This window comes from Danio rerio, chromosome 7, assembly GCF_049306965.1.
Source record: "Danio rerio strain Tuebingen ecotype United States chromosome 7, GRCz12tu, whole genome shotgun sequence".
NCBI classification, from domain to species: domain Eukaryota; kingdom Metazoa; phylum Chordata; class Actinopteri; order Cypriniformes; family Danionidae; genus Danio; species Danio rerio.
Genome location: NC_133182.1, coordinates 48573654 through 48595000, shown reverse-complemented (window position 1 = coordinate 48595000; position 21347 = coordinate 48573654). Strand labels below are relative to the sequence as shown.

At 37.4% G+C, this 21347-nt stretch overlaps 1 protein-coding gene and 1 long non-coding RNA gene across 4 annotated transcripts in view; one reads left to right on the top strand and one right to left on the bottom strand.

Annotated features, from left to right (window-relative positions):
• LOC103911415 (uncharacterized) overlaps nt 1–16002 on the bottom strand; it is a 19466-nt gene extending 3464 nt beyond the window's left edge. Inside the window, exons 1-2 of the long non-coding RNA XR_662195.5 lie at nt 15771–16002; nt 8295–8335 (exon numbers count right to left, since the gene is read on the bottom strand). This is a non-coding gene — a long non-coding RNA (uncharacterized lncRNA). The remainder of the gene's footprint in view (nt 1–8294; nt 8336–15770) is intronic.
• The window catches only part of tshz3b (teashirt zinc finger homeobox 3b), a 55558-nt gene continuing 49568 nt past the window's right edge, over nt 15358–21347 (top strand). Inside the window, exons 1-2 of one of the 3 annotated variants that reach the window (XM_005166456.6) lie at nt 15358–16384; nt 16763–17115. In XM_005166456.6, coding sequence (XP_005166513.2) covers nt 17076–17115 — 40 coding nt within the window. In that variant the 5' untranslated portion in view covers nt 15358–16384; nt 16763–17075. 3 annotated transcript variants of the gene reach the window in all.

The following is a 21347-nucleotide window of genomic DNA, read 5'->3' as shown; positions in this document are numbered from 1 at the left end:
AACGCAGCACTAAAATACAGCTGAACACAGGCCACATTGAGCCCAGGAAAACCAGCAGGCTTCATTTCATTTAGTCATTACACACGCAGTATGAGCCTATTTTGTATTATTGCCATTGTATTCGCGGGTTTGAATTCTTGGAAGCTTATGCGTGCACATAGAGATCACGCACCGTGTCTAGTGTCGAACGTGTAATTAATGTACTCATTTAATTAGTCACCTTCCTGTGCACACATACAGATAAAAACATGCGCACACACACACACACACACACACACACTCATCTGCAGAAGATCTGGAGAAACTATTTCTTTCATTTATCATTTGTTTTTTTATTTATTTAGCTCTGCTGCCTTGTGCGCTGACACATTTGACCTTTGACCTGTGAACTTCCTTTTCAGGGTTCCTGTGTGCCTTTTCTACAGCACCTGCTACAGGCTCTAATACACACTGGCCCTGTTTGAATCTATGATGGCCAGAGAGTGGAGTGCTCATCTATTATCAGGTAAGAGAGACAGGTCACTTCCTGCTCAAAGAGAGGACAGTTCCATAAAAGTTCCTATTTTAAAAAACACAGAGAACGGGTGGCGCAGTGAGTAGCGCAATCACCTCATAGCAAGAAGGCTGCTGGTTCGAGCCCTGGCTGGGTCAGTTGGCATTTCTGTGTGGAGTTTGCATGTCCTTCCAGTGTTGGCGTGGGTTTCCTCAGAGTGCTCTTGTTTCACCCACATGCCCTATAGGTGAATTGAATAATCTAAATTGGTCATAGTGTATGTGTGAATGAGAGTGTATGGGTGTTTCCCAATGTTGGGTTGTGGCTGGAAGGGTATCCACTGCATAAAACAAATGCTGGATAAGCTGGTGGTTCATTCTGCTGTGGCGACCCCAGAATAATAAAGGGACTAACCCCGAAATATAAAATGAATGAATGAACCTTAAAAACTTCTGATAATATTGCAGTTGTTTTTTTTTCTTTAGTTTTGTGTGTGTGTGTGTGTGTGTGTGTGTGTGTGTGTGTGTGTGTGTGTGTGTGTGTGTGTGTGTTTTAGCAATGTACAAGCTGACATCTTCAAATAAGTCTTCAAATAAATCTTTACAAATAAAAAAGGATCAACATGTTACAAAAATTATTATTTTATACATAAATATAAAACCACTGCCTCCATACCTTCTTTATTTCAGGGGGCTTTTTACAGCTTATTCATGACAATTTGCATTTGTATAATGTTATTATTATTAACAGTATTATTTATTATATGCATATTTATATTTTTTTTATTAAAATCAAGTTTAATTTTTGTCCACCAGTCGGGTTTTGGACATGTCACTATATGGGGGATAAGAATATGAGCAAAAAGAAAATGAATATATAAATGACTGAATAAATAAAAATGAAACTAAATAGATTGTTGCATGTTTTACGATATGCTGTAATATATTTTAACGTGTTGTTTTTTACCACGCTTGTAGACATTGCATGAAACATTAGGTCTTGGTCATGGAAAAATCATGGAAAAGTGAAAATGTTTATGAATCCTGTACAATAAGCACAACTTGATTAGACCATGCACCGTGGTGCAAAATGTACTTATCCATCCTTAAAATAGCAAAAGTGGATTCGGACCCTTATGCTTTTGCCACATGCGCTATAGACTTTGCATCTAAATCGTTAAAATAGAGCCCTATGACTCACTTATTAATACGGACATTTACTGACATCTACTGGTGCTTCTCCTGTCATACATGCCTAAACCAGCCAAGGGACCAGCAAACAAACAAACAAATACATATTTAGCTAAATATTGTCTTATTTTAAGACTTTGGTTAAGTCTTTTCTAAAGAAAAACAAACTAAAAAACTTTTGCCTTTTCATTCAGCCATATTTGGTATTTACAAGGCAAAAACATTGCACATTTCAGTGTCAATACCTACAGAAATATCTACTTCGAATTAAATGTTTAATTTTGAGCATACTTTAAAATAAAAAGTACAGCAATTGCATCATGCTTATGCAAATCTACATGCTTAATCGGTAGTCTTAGGTCTTTTCTGATACGATCTGTGGTTGTGCATTTTAAACTTGCCCTGTATAACTCTCGAAGGGCCGTCAGGAGAATATGTGGAAGTGCTGATTTACACTGGCAGGAAACATACAGTAGGCAGCTCTCCAGTGTCACTTTTTCTAGCGTCTGGGTTCAGCCACGGGAATGCTAATCATTGGGCTGTAAAGACAAGCCTCTGGGTCTCCGAGTCTCTCACTGTAAACCACGACAGTCTGGGGTCAACATGATGACATCTGATAGTGTGTGTTAGTGTGTGTGTGTCTGTATGCTAATACAGGTATTTAAATTCATCCTCTGATCAGGTATATATTCAAAATCAATGTGCCAAATAGGTTGAGCTGTAATGTGATTACTTTATTGAGTGGGATCTTGTTTTCCTCCCGGCTGTGTTAAGGACCCAATCTTTATTTAATTATTTATTTACTCCATATGATCCATTCTTTCAAGTTATTTTAACAGTTAAACATTTCAATATATAAAAAAAAAAATATATATATATATATATATATATATATATATATATATATATATATATATATATAAACAAAATGTATTATGTATTAACAATAAACAATACATTATAACGCATTTTAATATTTACTTTTTTAAATATTTTTATTTTTATTATTTACAGTACTTTTAGAACAAGTTTAAGTGTGTTTCATATTTAAATAAATATATCTTGCAGTAGGTAGTGCTGTCACCTCATAGAAAGAAGGTCGCTGGTTCGAGCTTGGCTGAGTCAGTTGGAGTTTCTGTGTGGAGTTTGCATGTTCTCTCTGCGTTAGCGTGGGTTTCCTCCGGGTGCTTCGGTTTCCCCCACAGTCCAAAGACATGCGGTACAGGTGAATTGGGTTGGCTAAATTGTCCATAGTGTGTATGTGTGTGTGAATGTTTCCCAGTAATGGGGTTGCAGCTGGAAGGGCATCCACTGTGTAAAAACGTGCTGGATAAGATGGCGGTTCATTCCGCTTTGGTGACCCCGGATTAATAAAGGGACTAAGCCAAAAAGAAAATGAATGAAAGAATATCTTGCACTGAATGATGATATAACACTCATTCACATTTTAACAATTTATAAGGGACCAAGCACCTGTGATACGAGGACCCAATTGTAATTGCTCCATTTCGTCTTATTAATATTCTTTCATCCAATAACTCGCTATTGTGAGGGTCCAAACAAACACAAAAACTCACTTTGCGCACACACAAGTGACAAGCATTACACTTGATAGGTTTCAAAACCATGTGTGGCAAAATGGCTCTACAGCCCCACCTATATACTTTTGTAGAAGAGAGTGTCTGTGATGGTCTGACAAACTTCAATGTTTTGCCATGGAAAAAGACCTTGTCATAACTCAGACATACAATGTGCGATTGGCTCCCAAGATCACACGTTTAATAAGATTCCTGTCTCAAAAAGGATTTAGTTTGGCACAAATAGCTGAAATTGTCATGCAACTTATAATGCCCACTGTTCTCTGTCATCATAAAACAGCCAGGCAGTGGTAAACGGGAGTGAAGTCCCTGTCAGCGCTGCTTGCAGCTGTTTATTTTATTATTATACTTTTTTTTTTACATATGTTAAAGTAAACACATTACTTGTGTGATTAATTTGACATTACTTGTGTGATTTAATGTGATTAAGATCATTATAACAGATATGGTTTCTACATGTACAAAGTTATCTGACTTTCCGGTGTATTCCCTTTTTTTATCAGATGTCGCCACATAAAATTATTTTGACAATTTACTTTCGACGCAGACACCATAAGAGGCCAAACTCAAAATGGATAAATATTTGTAAATATAATTACACCTTATAAATATAAGATTTCTAATTTATTTTTAGCATACTTGAAGTTAATTGTTTAGGGATAGTTTAGAAAATGAAAATTGTCATCATTTACTCTGAACCTATTTAAGTTTCTTTGTGCAGTTTAACACAAAATAAGGCCTCGTTTACACTGTCAGGTCTTGATGTCCAATTCTGATTTGTTGCCTAAATCATATTTTTTTGGCTTGGCCATTTACACGTTGTTTTAATTGTGACCCATATCCGATTCATGTGTTTACACTTGCCATACAATTCACAAAGTGCTTAATTTGTGAATTACGAAGTCCCGGAACAGATTGCGGTGACGTGTCTGCCCTGTTACCCAAGAATGGAGAAGTGTCGCGCACAAAAGTGGGAAGGGGGGAGGGGGTTGGTGATGTTTGGCGGTGTATGGCACAGGGCTGTTGTGGATGAAAGTGAAGAGCAAGGGGTTGTCGTGGACAAAAGTTAAGAGGGTTGGGGAGTTGCGGAAGAAAGCGAACAGCAGATGGGGGAGGGGGGCTATTGAGGAGAGGGATCGGTAAAATGAGGTGCCGGATGTGGATCCAGCGTGTTCCGACCCAAATTTATGATGTTGTGCATGCGTAAAGACAGGTTCTTGCAACCGCGCCACACTAGCCACAATGACAAAAATTGTCTTGCATTTAGATATGCGAAATATGCTCAGTTCGCCCAACTTTAAAATGATTTTGAGGCGGAGAAGGAGGGAAAGGGCCGTCATCGCAGCTTGCACCTATAGTTTATATATGATGTTCTCCACCATTCAGAGGAATATGTGGGTCTGAGAGAGATCTCAGGTATGGCGGGAGCAAATTGTGATGGGCTTTAATTAGGAGCAGTGGGTCTAAAATTTTAAAATGAGCACACACATGCTCTTCTTTCTACGTCATTATAATGGGAAGATGCACCACATTGTCGCAAGTTTTTTTTCGTGTTTAGTCATAGAACAGATCTGATCTGTGTCACCTATGAGGAATTGGGTCACATTTATCTGGCAGTTTAAACAGGGCCTAAGATACTTTGACAAATGCTGATTGCTGGTACCCATTGACTTCCATAGTATTTTTTTTTTCCTACTATGGAGTTTGATGGGTGCCAGCAACCAGCATTCGGGAAAATATCTTACGGCGTGTTAAAAAAAAAAAGAAACTTAAAGATTTAAAAACACATGACAGAGAGTAAATGATGAGGTAATGTTCATTTTTAAATGAACTGGTTTAATAAAACTTTAAAGGTAGAATTATATCACGATCTGTCAATATTACCTGCTCTAAAAAATGGGGAAACATGCACTGATTTTATAGAAAAGAAGTGTTTGACAATGTATATGTATGCTGTTATTACACTTACTGTATCCACTCAGCTTTGTCCCTATGGTAAGTATATTTATTCTCTTTGTCATTAAACTCCCCTGGAGTGTTTTGAGGTGAAGCTTCTGCTTAGGAGGGCTGAAAAATAGATGGAGCAGAGAATGTCAGCCTAAGATAAACACCAGCATAGTGAAGTGGCTCTCACACGCTTGACAAGACAGCAGAAAAAGAGAGAGGCAAAGAGGAAGAAAGGTTGCGGCTCTAATGCGGCTGATCTTTGATTTTTGTTTCCCCCTTCTTCCAGCACTCTTTCCTAGTTTGCAAACCCCTATTATTTTGTTCCCCAACTTCTAATCTCCCCCTCCTTCTCCTGGTGTCACAGTCGCCATGTCTTTTCTTACACTTTCCAGACTCTGATTTCCAGGGTGGAGTCTTTTGACAGGTGGCTGATGGGAGTTTGTGTGCGTAATGAGGAAGGAAGTCTGACAGAGCGAGGTTGTATCAGCGTTACATCACACCTAATTAATAAAACAGGCCTGCACAAATACAAAAAAAAAAGAAAAGAAAAAAGTGTGATTAATGGATTAATGTCATCGCTGGCACGCAGCCGTAGCATTAATGGCCGCATGGGGTAAACACACAAACACACTCCGAGGCGCTTTATCTCCCTACATCACTTAATGCGTTCGATTCTTTATTATGAATAGAAGAAAGGAAAACAGCCACAATAAAAAAGGATGTAAGAATGTCACGCGCAAAAGGGAAAAACGGCCGAGCGGAATGCGAAAAGACAGCTGCTATATTTAAACGGCAGTATAACGACGGCAACTTATAAAAAGTTATGAAAACACATTTCGGATTATCCCGCTCCAGCTCAGTCACAATCAGTGACTCACCCCCGATCCCTGAATCATGACACTCATTCCAATGGATATAGATTGCGCTCTCTAGTAATATCAACCTCATGGGAGCCCAATACTGGGAGGAAACCCAGTCAGGAAGCCAGAATGAGTCAAGCTCCATCTGCTCTATAAAAACACACATATGCCTTGATTGGAACGGCTGGCTTTTAGAAACAATATATGGTTTGCAGTGCATTCTGCGAGATGATGGTGGCAAATAATATCACATTTTAGGTCAAATAAATCCAGGTCTTGAAATAACGACTGCTTTGTTTGATGGTCAGCGCTGTTGACCTTGTAGGTCTGTGTTTCAGAGTTCGGTTGCATCATTATTAGCACTAAAACAGAGCTGGGGCTATTAGTTATTCCGTTAGGAGCTGTGAGCCGGGCCGGCCGTGTTTGTCTGGTTTTCATTGGGGTAAACATTTGTTCCAGTTGTAGATGTTGTGCGGCAGGAACATGAATCAGGGACGAGAGGCGGAAAGAGCTCTGACAGCTGCAGCTCATTACCACCACCATTACTGCTATAGGGGGCTGCTGGGGGAAATTCCTCCTTCCAGGGAAAACGTTCCTGTTTACCATACAGCACCGTGGATCAGGTCCCGCACACGGAGATGCAAGGCAATCACATGCAGGCTTGTGCACACGCACAAAACGAACCAAAACGTGCCGTTTTGCACACACACACGTTTTTATGTCTGCGGTCATACACGCAAAGACACACTCGCTTCCTCTCTCACACACTAACAATCGGTCTTTCTTGAGAGCTGATACTAGTACCTCCACCCCAACCACACACCGTGCCGCACACACACACACTCACATGTTCCTTCAATCACGACTGACTCATGGCTGCTTTACGTCATTCCGTCCAATCAGACAGAGTTCCATGAGCCCATTAAACTGAAAGTTGTTTTCTTTTACTTTGGTCATTCTTTCGCCACTACATCAAAGTCAAGCGTTCAGTCATAATCAAGCTCTTCACCCACATCTGTGCATTCATCGTGCAATCACAGTTGCCCATCATACATCTCCAGCACAAAACACACATCACAAAATCTTTATCTTGCCTGGGAGATTCAATCACTGTCTGTTTCGACCAATGATAATCTGAAGAAAATGCTTTCAAGATCCAAAAAAATGCACATGGTCAATACTGGTGCTTACATCAAACCAGGAAACTATTGAGTTAAAGCATGTCATTTGAACTGAATTCTTTGGGACATATTTTGAGCATATTTTTAGAATTAAAAATTAAAAGGAAAAAATATTGTTTTCTTTATTTTCTTTAACATATAATAACAAGCTTTTTATCATTTCTAATACAATTTTCATTAATTAATTAATTTATTTCTTTATTTTTGCAAGAATTTAAGTCTTTTAAAATATTAAATCTGAAATGCAGAGCACTCCCCAGAGATGAAATGTCATGGAATCTATGATGAAATAATAAATGATTAAAAATAATTAAAAATAATAATAATAATAATAATTAAAAATAATATGTTTGTTATTATACATATATACAGTGCTCAGCATAAATAAATAAACCCCATTTAAAAAAAAATTCTCCATTTCTCAGTGAATAGAAGCCATGTATTTCAGTGCATTTAAACAAAACAGACTCATTAAACAGATAAATTTATTATAATAATAATTAAGTCAGCCAAACATATTGAGAAACTGAAAGATAATAAATACAAATAAATGCAAGCTAAATATTGCAACAAAATAAACTACAAACTACAAAATTTCAACTCAATTTTTCTTTTTTTTTTTTGTTGTTGTTTCTCTTGATTTTTCATCTTTTTTAAATTTTGTATTTAATAATTTTCTATAACATAAATTTGGGTGTACTAGTTTTTGAACCGTTATCGTGGATTATTTTGTTAGATAAGCTCCAGAATTGGCTTCAGAGCTGACTAATTTATATGTACACATATAATATTGTATAGCTTCCTATTAAAAAGAGGAATTTAATAGATATAATTGTGAAGAGTGTACTTATGTAATACCATCTCATTCTTAAAGAAGAATGTTTAAATATATAATCATTATATTTAAACATTCTTCCTTGGGAATGAGATGATAATACATTTTTAAAACCATCTGTAACCAACATAATTCAGCTTTTTTACTTTTAAAGAGGGAGTTATTAAAAATATTATGTCATAATACTCACCCTGATGTTGATCCAAACCTGCATGATCTATTTTCTTTTAGCTGAAAAAAGAGAATGTTTGAAGTATGTTAATAATCAAACAATTTTGATTAGCACTGACTTGAATGAAAAGAAAGGGATTTTTCAAAACATGCTATGTTATGTTCAACAAAAGAATCTCAATCAGGGTTGGAACAACATGAGGGGTTAAATGATAACAGTTTCTTTTTTAATAACATAAAATTTAGGCAAACTACTCTTTTAAACCTGAGTTGTATATATGAATGTATCTTTACCACACCCAGACATCAAACCTCAAAGGTTAACATTCCTTCCAATCTAACCTGCACCTGATTTGACAGTTTTTGGTTTGGATGACCGCAACATACAGCACACCTGATCAAACCGGCTAATGTTTTAATTTTTCCGCTGCCTTTCTCTGAAAGCATAAATCAAAAGAGATGAAAAAGCACCACGTGTTTTGACTGCTCCCTCCTTCTCTGACCTATGCCAATTTTTATCTCAACCTGCTTTAACTTTGTAGATCAGACTTTAATTTTGAAGCGGGTCTGTGGGACAGTGATGAATTGGATATATCAAGCAGGGCTTAAATTACCCTCTCCCTGGTGGCAGAGGATGGGAAGGTGCTGGAGAAAGAGGTATGAGAGCGGGAGGGGGGCGCTCCATGACCTAGTAACAGGCAGAGAAAGAGGGCTGGTCAGCACTTGCCCTCTCAACCCTGCAAGCAAGCACACCCAGAAAGAGAGAAGGAGTCAGAGAGAGAGAGAGAGAGAGAGAGAGAGAGAGAGAGAGAGAGAGAGAGAGAGAGAAAGAAAGAGACAAAAGAGCAGCCCCCAACACTTAAGGTTCCTCTTCTGAGGAAGAAGGACATACCAGAGTGTGAGACACATCAGCGGTGAGAGGCAGAGGAAATATTGCGCCTCTCTGAAGAGGCCTGCAGTCCTTTTCTTCCTCTGAGAGCACTTCAACTTTCAGGGTTGAACAACAATTGGGAGACAAACTAGATGCATTGTGAACCAGTTTTTATTTGTGGGATAGTTAGCTACAGTCTATATGTGCATCTGTGATAACAACAACAACACATGTCAGGTCATAACTTTTTGACTGAGTGGCTGATTTGTATTAAGTTGTACTGTCTCATTCGTGCTTTTTAGCCCAATGAGGGGAAGGATTAGGGGTGGGGTTTGTAGAAACACCTCCTATTTAAATCATACATTTTCATATGAATGAAATCAAATGAGATCGAGCTGAATAAGAATAATAATGTAATGACTTGAGGCCAGTTCTTGTAAGTTGGATACTTAAGACACAATTAAAAATATGACGTAGTTGTCAAAATAGTATTTTGGTTACACGACCTCATATGTTGTCTTTGTTACAGTGTAATTGTACATTTAATTATGTGTAATACTTTTTAACAACAGATACTTATTGTATGGTAATGAGTAGGCCCACCGAAACTGCACGTGCAGAAATCTGCAGATTTCCGCAGAATTTTTGGCCCATCATGGAGTCTACTTGTGTAAATGTGTGTAAATGTATATTTATTCAGTTTTTAAATTAATTTCAGTAATATTATTGACTAATATGAAAATTAATATATTTTATGTATTTTAGTAGAAATATTATGTGAGAGACTTGCTTTTTTACCAAATAAGTAGATCCAATTGAATTTGCATTGTAAACATTAAATAAAAGTTGAAAAAGTATTTTTTTATTAAGTTTTTAGTTATGATACTCCCAAAATAATTCAGCATAAATCCGCAGATTTTTTACAAAATTCTCAGCATAAATAGTAAAAAAATGAGGTATTTTTTTAATGCATATTTTACGTTTTAATCTTCAGAGTGGTACCTGTAACGTGTAACGGAAAAAAAATAAAATGTGTTTTTTTTTCACACACACTTGTATTCTATCTTTGTAGGGACCTCTTACTGTAATTATTTTTTATACTGTACAAATGGCCTATCATATTCCCAACCCTACACCTATACCCAATTACAACAGGAAATGCATTACTGTATGATTTATAAGCTGTTTTCATAATGACTAAATAAAATAAAACAATAAACGTCCCCACAAGGTCAAAAATAACTGATATTACTAAAATCAAGAGGACGTTTGCTCTTTTATATCTAATTAGACTGACTCCAGTATCCAGAATGAAGAAACTCAACTGAAAATAAACAAGACAATATGCATATACAGTGCTCAGCATATACAAGTACACCCCTCACAAATCTCTCATTCGAATTAATATTTTCTATTGGAAGCTTTACAATGTTATATTCGTGCATGTGCAGATACATAAGATCAGTAGTCAGTACTGAAGCCAAATCTGGAGCTTATCCAACTAAATAGTTTACAATAACAGTCCGAAAATTAGTAGATCAAATTTATATGTTAGGGAAAATATTATTATTATTATTATTATTATTATTATTATTATTATTATTATTATTATTAAAGAGCAAGAGAAACAAAACAAATATAAAATGTTGAAATTTTGTAGTTTGTAATTTTTTGTCAAAATTTAGCTTAAATTTAAATGTCTTATTTTTCCATTTCTAAAGATGTTCTGTGACTAAAATTATATAAATATATCTGTTTAATAAATCTGTTTTGTTCAAATGCACCAAACTATTTTACATATATTCACTGAGAAATGGAGAAAAATCTTCATTTTTTTAAAATGTGGTGTTCTCAGTTATGCTGAGCAGCACTATTAATTAATTACACTTTAATAAACTATAAACAGAACTTCTGTTAGTGATATAAAGTTATATTTAAAGCCAACTAAATATGTACACAACAAAACACTAAAGACTTTATATACAGACAATTTCTAGTATTTACTTTTATTACATTTTAAATGTCATCTTGTACTAAACTGTATAACCTGCTACATTAAAAATAATTTATCATTATTGTATCAGAGATTCATTAAAACTTCAAATGAAAGAAAGAGCAAGCGAAATGTAAAACTGCCAATTTTAACAGACAGAAGGAAAAAAGAAATCTCCCTAATATGGGATCTGCCATTTCTTGAATAGGCATTTGCTGTGTGTAACTGAGTAAATGTTTTGTCTCTCCTGAGGAGATCTCTCTGATGCCTAGCCTCTTTACACACACTACTAGGAACAAGTGTGCCGTGAAGATGCGCGGTGCAGGAGAGCGTGAGCTCCAGAAGCGGGAAATCTCCTAGTTATAATTACCACACATGCTTTTTACAGCTGCTCAGGATCTAGTCCTAGCCATTGTTTTTCAGAAGGTAAGGATATGATGGTAAAAACACTTCCCCTCTTCGAACCACACAAATAAATAAATAAATATATGGCCTGGTACCAAGCTGAGCTAATGCTGCGTGGGTCTTGTCTGATCAGACTGACCCTGGCCTAACACAGCTGGGTCTTCTATTCTCATGGGTGGTGTCGCTGTATATTAACCTTTATTCATAAGAGATGTTCCTCGAAACAATGAGCTCCTGCTGCTCCCCTGGGTCTAACCTGTCTTTGTTATGATGCTCCATACCATATTGTTGTGTTTTATATTGTATATTGCGTTGTGTTTAATGTTTGGAGCAACTCAGCAAGACAAATCCCCGGTTAGAGCAGCCAATAAACCTCAACTTCAACTTTAACTTCAGCTCTCCTCGTCTGACTGATGACTAATGCTCTCCACTCATATATCGATCACATCCAACATCCAACCGAGCCTCTGCTCCATATAAACCCGCTCTTGTCGGTATGATATCAGTATATATAATCAACAATGCCATCAGTAATGCTGACCACACTTAAAGATATCATAACATGCATGCATTGCAAAGGATTTGTTTCAATTCTACTGAATACAGAAAATTACTTTTAATATATTTTAAAGGATGACAAATCATTTACATAATGCTGCTATTAAGTATAACAGCCTTAAACTTTATCAGTAAATTGACAATAAATAAATAAATAAATAAATAAAATGTTTTATTTATGCTAATTTTTTTTTTCTTTATGATTTTAAAAAAGGTTAAAATATGCTTCAAATACACTTAGTGGCCAATGTTAATTAAGTAAGTGGCTTATAAACGAACCCCGACCTGGATTTCACGAACAGACTGACTCAAGTTAACAGTTTCTGCAGGAGTAGAAATCATGTTGTCGCACGACTTTATATGATCGTATATACTGAGATGCTGGATAAATTGTGATCCCTCCTGTGGATCTGTGTCGTGTCAGCTTGTGCTCTGAGAGGAATCACGAAATGGAAAACAGGTGTTCAAGTGGAGAGAGATTATAAAGCGTCTGGAAATATGATGAACTTTTTTTTTTTTTTTTTTTTTGCATTTAGTACAGGGCTACAACGAGACAACCGACGTCAAGTTATCAAGTTATTTATATTTTAATGAATGAATTTGCGGCTTTACAAAGGGGCTGATTGATTAAATGATGAAGTAATACGCAACTGACGTTTTTTCCCCATCTTAAACTTCTCGCAAATTTCATCGCACAAAGAGTAAAACGAAATGACTATTCAATTTATGTGACTGCGGTGGCTTAGATTAAATTCAATGAAACGATTTAAGACCGATTTTTTTTCTAATTAAAAGTTGTTCAGGCGAATTAGGATAAATGCACACGAACAGAAATGTTCATGCTTGTAAAAAAAGTGCGCAAAAAGTATTTATTTCTTATGTTTACTCACTTTTTCTTTAATTTCGTGTTTGCATTAGACGCTTTTGGAAACCAGACTCATTGAAATGATGAGAGAGCTGAGGCTAAAGTCTGAGTGTGGACAGATGAAATGTATTAGACTAATCTCCGGTTTTAAATTAAAATAGACTTAAACATTCCAATAAAATATTATTTTAGACGATAAAGTGTATTATAAATATGTGTGAGATTAAAGTCATGCTGCCAAGCTTTATGACTCGTATCCACAGGGGCTATTTCAGACTTTGTTAACAGTTTAAAGGTAGAGAAGAACTCTTAAATCTCTCCGACTTGCGAAAGCTGTACTAATATGTGGAGGCAATGATAACAAAAGCACAATTAATACAATTGATGTATTTATTATTTTATTCGTGCTATCATTTTGTGATATTTGTTTATGAATTTTAAAGTTATAGTAACTTTTTTGAGAACGAGACCTCATGTGTGTTCTTGATCACATCACACTTGCACTTATTTCTTCATATTCGACAAGAAATTTGATGTAATGAAAAGTTACTTCTTGAAACTGAATTAACAACAGTTTAAACCAGTAATGTTTAACAAAGCCACCACGAGCCATGTTATTGCGGCAAATAAAACATATTAGCGTCCTTGTTGTCTTCCGCCCATGTGGCAATTAAAACGAGCCTCCAAGTGGTGCTAAATAACTCATTATTTATGATACAAATATTCTTTCTCTCTCGTTCTCTATAAATAGTGTCAGCAATGCCTACTGTAATAAAACAAAATGAAGCCAGCATTTGAAGGAATAAAGATAAGCTTCATTTAATTGTAAATGGTTCATTAAAGAATAAACTTTGCCTTTTGTTTTAAGAACAATAGTTATTTCTAATGACACTTTGTCTTTCCCTTATTCAACAACAATAGATCAGACATCTGCATATTCTAAAATGTGGAGAACTGTTCATTAAGTAAGGTAATAATAATAATAATAATAGTAATAATAATAAGTTAAGTAAATAAATAAATAAACATATAATAGTTAAAGACTTTTGCTTAAGATGCAATAATTTGCTAGGCCTACATTTAACGTTAAACAGATGCATCTAATTTTTGATAAAGGAAACAGTGGTTATTTGATATTTTAACAGTTCACCACATAAAGGACAGACTGAAACACTCAGTTAGACGCATGAAGAATATACACATGAGAAACACAGAAAAAATGAAGTGAAATAAAAATGTGACGTACCTTTTCTTCTCTTTGAGTAACTGAGAACAATCACAGTGTTGTCATTTTTGGCAAAATAATAATGCAAAACTTCCTAAATCGATGTAATTTACAATCGAACATTTTGGGGATTTTAGGATAAGCACATAAAAAGGGGGCGGGATACACTGAACTGCGCGCTCACGTTCATATGTGCAGCTGTTCTCTGTTTCACACACACAGAAACGCGCACACACACACTTAGTTATAACTTGTAGTTATTACAAGAAGATTCCATTTTATTATTTGCTAATTGCTTGTATTTATTTGTTTTATTATTTGGATATAGGCCCATGCATCTACACTTCACAAAGTACAAAGCTGAGGAAAAATATTACCTGTCTATGTTATATAGTCTTTAAGACAACGAAAGTCTTTAAGACTTTTAGAGACGTAGTCAACTAAATTCGGAGTTCAAAACAAGATTTAATGATATAGCCTAATTAGGTTTTTTCGTCAGTGGTCACATGCTCATACTAAAACTATCGTTGAAATATGGCCCTAAAAATGAACACAGCAGTCCAGAATAAATTTTATATAAAGCTGTAATTCATAGCAAATAAAATAAACCAGTAAAAGATTTACCCCAACCGTGAAAACTGCAAAAGAGAATTTAAAAAGTAGTGTCAGACTTTTTTAAAGAAAGTAAATAAATAAAGGGTAAATAATTCTTATATGCTAGCTTATGAATATCTGATCCGATTAACGCAAAAACCAATGCGATTTAGCATACTCGTTGGTAAACTATTATAAACGCGTAACATTGTGGCTATAGAAACATTTCTCCGCTAAAGTTTTCAAATCCACTCTCGTGCACATAGACTTGCCACTTAGTTTCCGATTACCCATTAGCGCTATCGTAATTATAAAGCTCATTATTCCTTAAACGAAACAAAATCGCAAAGCCTCCCCCACTCAGCACTGTAATCTTGCTTTATCAGTGGTTTGATGAAGAAGAGAAGCTGCCCGTAGTTAAAGCGACTCCGTGCGGCGTGTGTGTGTCTGTGTGTGTGTGACACTGATGGATGCGCCAATGGTTAGACGGACAGATGCTTGGGCGGATCTAACGGCATGCACACACGAGTGAGTGAGATTGGGCAAAAACATCCCGGATCCTTGAAAGACCGCTCTCTTCCCTTTCAATCTGCCCCTGTGAGCTCGGCGCGCGGACATTCAAGAGGTTCTGGACATTTTTAGGGGGTTTTACTGAACGCTGCGACTTCCCGACTGCCCCCCTTTTCCCGAGGACTCGACGCGGTTCCCTCCGCGGTGAGATGTGAGAGGAGACAGCAGGAGCTCCAGGACAAGACGAGGACTTCAGTGGAGGAGGCAGAGTCTGACAACAACTCACCCTCAGCTAGTAAACAGAGAGGAGTCTCACAGTTCCAATCTCCTCATCCAAAACGGACAACTTCGCCATTTCTCCACTACAAATGACTTTACACTGACTCCAATTTACGCATAAAACTGTCTCTTTCATAACACTTGCTATTTTTTGTCTTAAGTAGATGGACATATTTGAAAAAATGTTGATCTTACCGTCTTAAAAAGTCCATTCTGTGAAGAAAACAACGGATTTTCGAAAGTGACATTAGAGGAGAGAAAGGCGTCTCGGGAGCGAGAGGAAGACGCGTCTGCTTCGCCCGTTGCTGTTTTTAAATACCTGCTACAAGCCCCACAAAGAAGGCTAAAAAAGTGCTATTAGCGGCCAAGAAAGTGTTTGGCAATAGCTCAGTGATCCATGCTCTCGCAGCAGCAGCAGCTGAGGCGCAGCCCGAGTCCATCCCCTCCTTCTGATGTGCGTTATTACAAGCAGGAATACCCAATCAAACACCTATCGCATCGATTCTCTCAGCGGATTCCCAACGCGCGGGGACAAAATAAGCAAACGAGGCAGCGCGCGGGCGACAAGTCCGTCCATCTCCTCCTTCAAGCTTTTTGTCTTTCCCCCGGTTTGTTTATTATGAAAGAGATGGACGTTTGAAAGACGGTGGGCACTTGGAGTCTTTGGGATTTTCACAGAAAGCTATCGGCGACAGCAGCGCTCGTTTTTTTTTTTTTTTTTTTTTTTGTATTTTTGGGGGGGCTTTTCAAATTGTATGCGATTACTCAGAAGGATTCCTCATGGATAACACGTTTATTCGGGCGATCGCGTAAGTAAAGCTTTGATGTTTATGTTTGTAAATCACTGATCACTGCTGCCTGCCTTGCACTGGCTTTACGCTCAAACAAAAAAAACGTTAACTCAGATTGTCGATTTGCTACATGCCTATGTAAGTGTCAATCATTGCATATCTATAGTTGTTGTGTTTGTGAGCTGCTACTTTTACTATTAGAGTGCATTGGGGTTGGCTGCGGTAGGGAGAGAGAGGGGGAGAGGAAGAGAGAGAGAGAGAGAGAGAGACATATGCCTACCCACATGACATGAGCTAGCTAACCCATTCGAGATGGAAGGAGTTAATATGACAGTGCTTGATGTTTGCCTCTGTTTGCAGACTTTGAGTGACGCGATCATTTCGTTTTCCTTTAAGCTTGCCTGTTGCAGCTTCCAGCGCGGAGTGAGTGAGGATCGCACTGAGGCACGAGCGGTTTTTCTCCCCACTGTAGCGGCTCGACTCTCCGTCATATCCAAAAGACGCGCGGGGGGAAAGAGAGAGAGGAAAGAGGGGGAAAATCCCGCTTCGTCTTCATCCTCTTCAGATCTTGCCGTCTGATTTTTTGGTTTGAAAACTGCCGATACATGTCAGGCGTGTGAAAGCGCCCCAGGTGCCGTGTATCAGAGCAGAAGCGGAGCAGCTCTCGGGATCTCAGGGGCTCCTGAAAAAAAAACCCTGAAAGAGAAACATGCCGCGGAGGAAACAGCAAGCGCCCCGGCGCTCGGCAGGTACGGCTCTTCTTCTTCCTCCTCTTCTTCTTCTTCATTTGCTCTTCTTCACCTCTCAGATGTATTTTTTTATTTTTTGCACGATTTTCTTAGTAACGCAGTATGTGTGTGCGCGAGTGTTGTGAATGATTTGAAAATACTACCCACTCCTCCTTTACTTTATCAGATGGGTTTAAACGCCGAAAAACTTTTTCATTTCTTCTTTGTCTTTTTATTATAATTTTAAAAGCCTATGTTTTTTTTTAATTATTTTTATTACATTTGTGTAGGAGATTGTTTAAAGCCACATAGCAGTCAAACGACTGAATAATAGTTGAACTTCATTCAAGAGCACACTTTCACTAGCCTAGTTCTTGTACTTTGGTCAGTCCCCGTGCAGCTGAAGCTGAGTCGACTGTAAGTCTTTTGATTGTTCTCTCTTTTACACCGCTCGCTTTCCTCGTAGGGCGTAGATATTGACTCCATGAATTAGAGATCTATAAAGAAGAGCAGGAAAAAAGGGCTTGGGTGTCAGCTGACTGTCATGACTCCCTTTGATGCTCGTTGTTTTGGGGGCTTTTGTGCGAAAGCAACACATTTGATCTCATTTGACAACTTTATTTATTTTGCTCATTAATTTTCTTCTTTATTATTTCTTCCTCTCCGTTTCTGGGAATGACACTTTAAGATTATTTTGTAGCTGACGCGATGGTCTAAGAAGAGCCTTTAATGGACAATTGCCATCTTTGATTTGAAGGCTGATTGATCGCCTGTCATCCGGATGCTCTTTGATCTATTCATTCCTGATAAACATCAATAAATCACTCGCCATGGCAACGCCACAACCCCGTGACGTCACGTCTGCTTTGACAGCCATCCATTAAAACATCTTTAATTGCTGCATTTCTACTTTTTGTTTCCACATAGGCCATGAACAAGGCCACATTTACTCCTATTGCTTAAAGAGCACCAACATCAGGAACACACACAGAAACACACCGTTTAAAAACAACGATAGTTCTGCTTCATTCTAATGAACTGTCTAAAAATAACAGAATATATATATATATATATATATATATATATATATATATATATATATATATATATATATATATATATATATATATATATATATATATCTTATGACATGTTGATTGTTAGTTGACATATTTGTTACAAGGAAAAATGATACAGTCAAAGAAACCAAAATAGAAATCTGTCAGCTTAACTGTTGCTAATGTCTTTTCGTAGCTTCTTTTTTCGAGCAGTGATATTTTTGTTGTGTTTAAAAGCTAGAATACGAACATCTTGTGATTTTTGAATCCTTGTCTAAACTTTGCTGGGAGACACAAGAAGTCTTTGTTTATTCATGGATGAATTACACTCTGTTAGTGCAGAATACGTGGCTAAATATTTATCGCTCGAACTTTCAGGTGAAGATCTAATCGGAATAAAAATAGTTTGACTAATGACAATCGGGTCTAATGGTTTCATACGGTTAACTATTTACAGTACGCATATCACCGTAGGATGATATCCTCATGAACAATCCAACAGAGGGCACACCTACAGTCTTACAAACACGCACACGCACACCCACACAAAACTAATAACCTAATCTGGAGACGGAAGAATGGTTTGCTCCATCAGTCTGACCCGTCAAAGCAACTTTGTTTCATATTTGATTTAATTGTCTCTCCTTTGACAGCCACATTCATCAATAGCTCTAATGGTCAATCAGAAGTTGGCAGAGTGAGTGCTCTCATTTTGTGTGTGTCCCCCCCTCCCACCCCCAGTATGATAGGCTTGTGCTTTACTTTATCAAAATGCTTTTGCCTAATGGACGCGCAGAGGTAGAGGGAAGGAGGGAGGAGGGGTACAAGGGTGACTGAGAGGCTTCTCATTTCAGAGGAGTGAGAGAGAGAAAAAATCAGGCATTTATGCCTTTGATGAGCGGATGAAGACAAATACAAGAGCAGGCTGAGAGCCTTTTTTTTTCTCTCTCCTTAGACGAGGCAACTTCCTGTGATATATATTTTTCTTCTTCTTCTTTTTTAACTCCCTCTCTCCTTTCTTCAAACCAATGCCCCTCCTCTACATCTCTCCCTCTTCTCCTCACTCCATCCCTCCCTCCCGGCAGCCCTCACAGCTGCAAGTTATAAGGTTGACGACTGCACTGTGGCATACAAAGAGTGATGACAAATTGATTGCGCCGTCGTGATGGAAAGAGCAAAGGAAAGATGGCAGATGATGGGCCTTGATTAGGAACTTTGGGAAATCCAGTCCCCTGCAACCTTGAGCTTTGCATGAGAAAATTTCGCCCTCCCTCACATTTTCTGTCTCTCTTTCTTTTTGCTCCCTCGTTCTGTCTCTCCCTACCTCCCTCCTCCCACCAAGTCTGGAAGGCCCGCTCAGCCGTAGAAAAAGAAAAGTTGTTTTGCCAGCTTCATTAGTGTTCACCTAATTAGCTGTAAAGCTGATGGATTCCTGACAGGCCTAATGATTGGAGATGACAAGCTCCGCACACTGTCATCCAGCCCAATTAGGTTTGCAGCTAGTTTGATGTAATCAAGTTGATATTACACAGTCCTCCATGCCTTTAGTTGGTGCACTAACTCAATTTGCTGCTGCAGGTGACAAATGGTCCGGGCTACCTGGGTAATCATGTTGGCTGGAATAGAGCGCTTTTAATGGTCAAGAGACTAAGAGCAATAATAGCGTCGAGGTGACAAAACAGAATCAAAAGGTGCGCAAAATGTGTGCTCCGAAGAAACCTGGTGGATGTGCATCACGGGCTCTGTGTGCGGACATGCGCACCTTTTTTATTGAGGGGGGGGAAATTGCCTTCTCTCCATTTGCTCCGTCTACTCTGTCTATCTCTCTTTTTTAACAGACAGACACAGCACTCTCTGTCTAGCAAGGGTGATTCACTCACCCCCCGCCAAAAAAAAAAAAAAAAACACCCATTCAGACAGGCAGTGCAGCGTACACACACCATGTTTTTGTTCACAGGCTTCAAAGCTTTTGCCAGACCAAACATATCAATTGTTTTGGGGAGTCGAAGAGAACATCAAACTTTTTTTTTCTCCCCCCTGCTATCTCTGTGTCCTCTTGGTTTTTAATATCCAAGTTACCTACTAAAGTACACTGGTGTTCAAAAGGTCCCTCAATCCCCAAGTACACATGTTACCGTGTGTCTCGATACATAATCTCAGTATGTGCATTTGAGCCGAGAGGATGTGATGTATGAAGACGGAGAACATTGATAACGGTCATTATGATAGCGTTCATAGCATGCTTAAAGTTGGTTTATCTCATCTGCGCTAGAATAAATGCCAACTCTCAGCATTGTGTTTAGAGTGACTAAATATGATTTATAAAAATATTTGGGTTGTGACGAATGTTACAGAGGCTGCGCTGAGATGGATTGCAGTTGGGGAAAGGAGCTGATTTCTGTGATTTCGCGTGCGTTTGATTGATTGCAGACAGGGAGCAATGATTAATCAAACTCAAAGCCTGTTCCGGCGAGGATATGGAGCGGTGGATACGCAGGATCATATGGGGAACACCGGTGGGCTCGTAAATACGGTCGCATGCACATAATGATCCCCCATACATATCCCTATGTGGAACGCATAGAATAGTAGAGTTTAGGTAAGATAATCATAGATAAACTCGATAAAGATAAAGAATATTGTAGTAGTAAGGTGTTTTTTTTTAAGTTTGAAAGTGATTTAAGTTCGCTCTGTGATATCTTTTGACTTTCTCGCACATTAAAGTCGTTTAGTTAGGTTTAACATATATTTTTTTCTTCCTTGCTGCAGTTTAATTACTTAAATTGTAATGAAACATCATGGTGACTTGATTATGTTAATTATCCTTATTAAACCTAGTCATTATAATCATATGCATTATTAAGAAAAAGAAAATTATGTCATGTAGACCAGTACATTCTGCTCCTCAAATGATTTGATTTTTCCCTCCAGTGTGTGTGTGTATATATATAAATATATATATATATATATATATATATATATATATATATATATATATATATATATATATATATTTTTTTTTTTTTTATATAGAGTTAAAGTCAGAATTATTAGCCCCCCTAATTATTTTTTTCAACACATATCTGCACACAATAGTTTTAATAACTCATTTCTAATAACTGATTTATTTTATCTTTTCCATGATGACAGTAAATAATATTTTACTAGATATTTTTCAAGACACTTCTATACTTA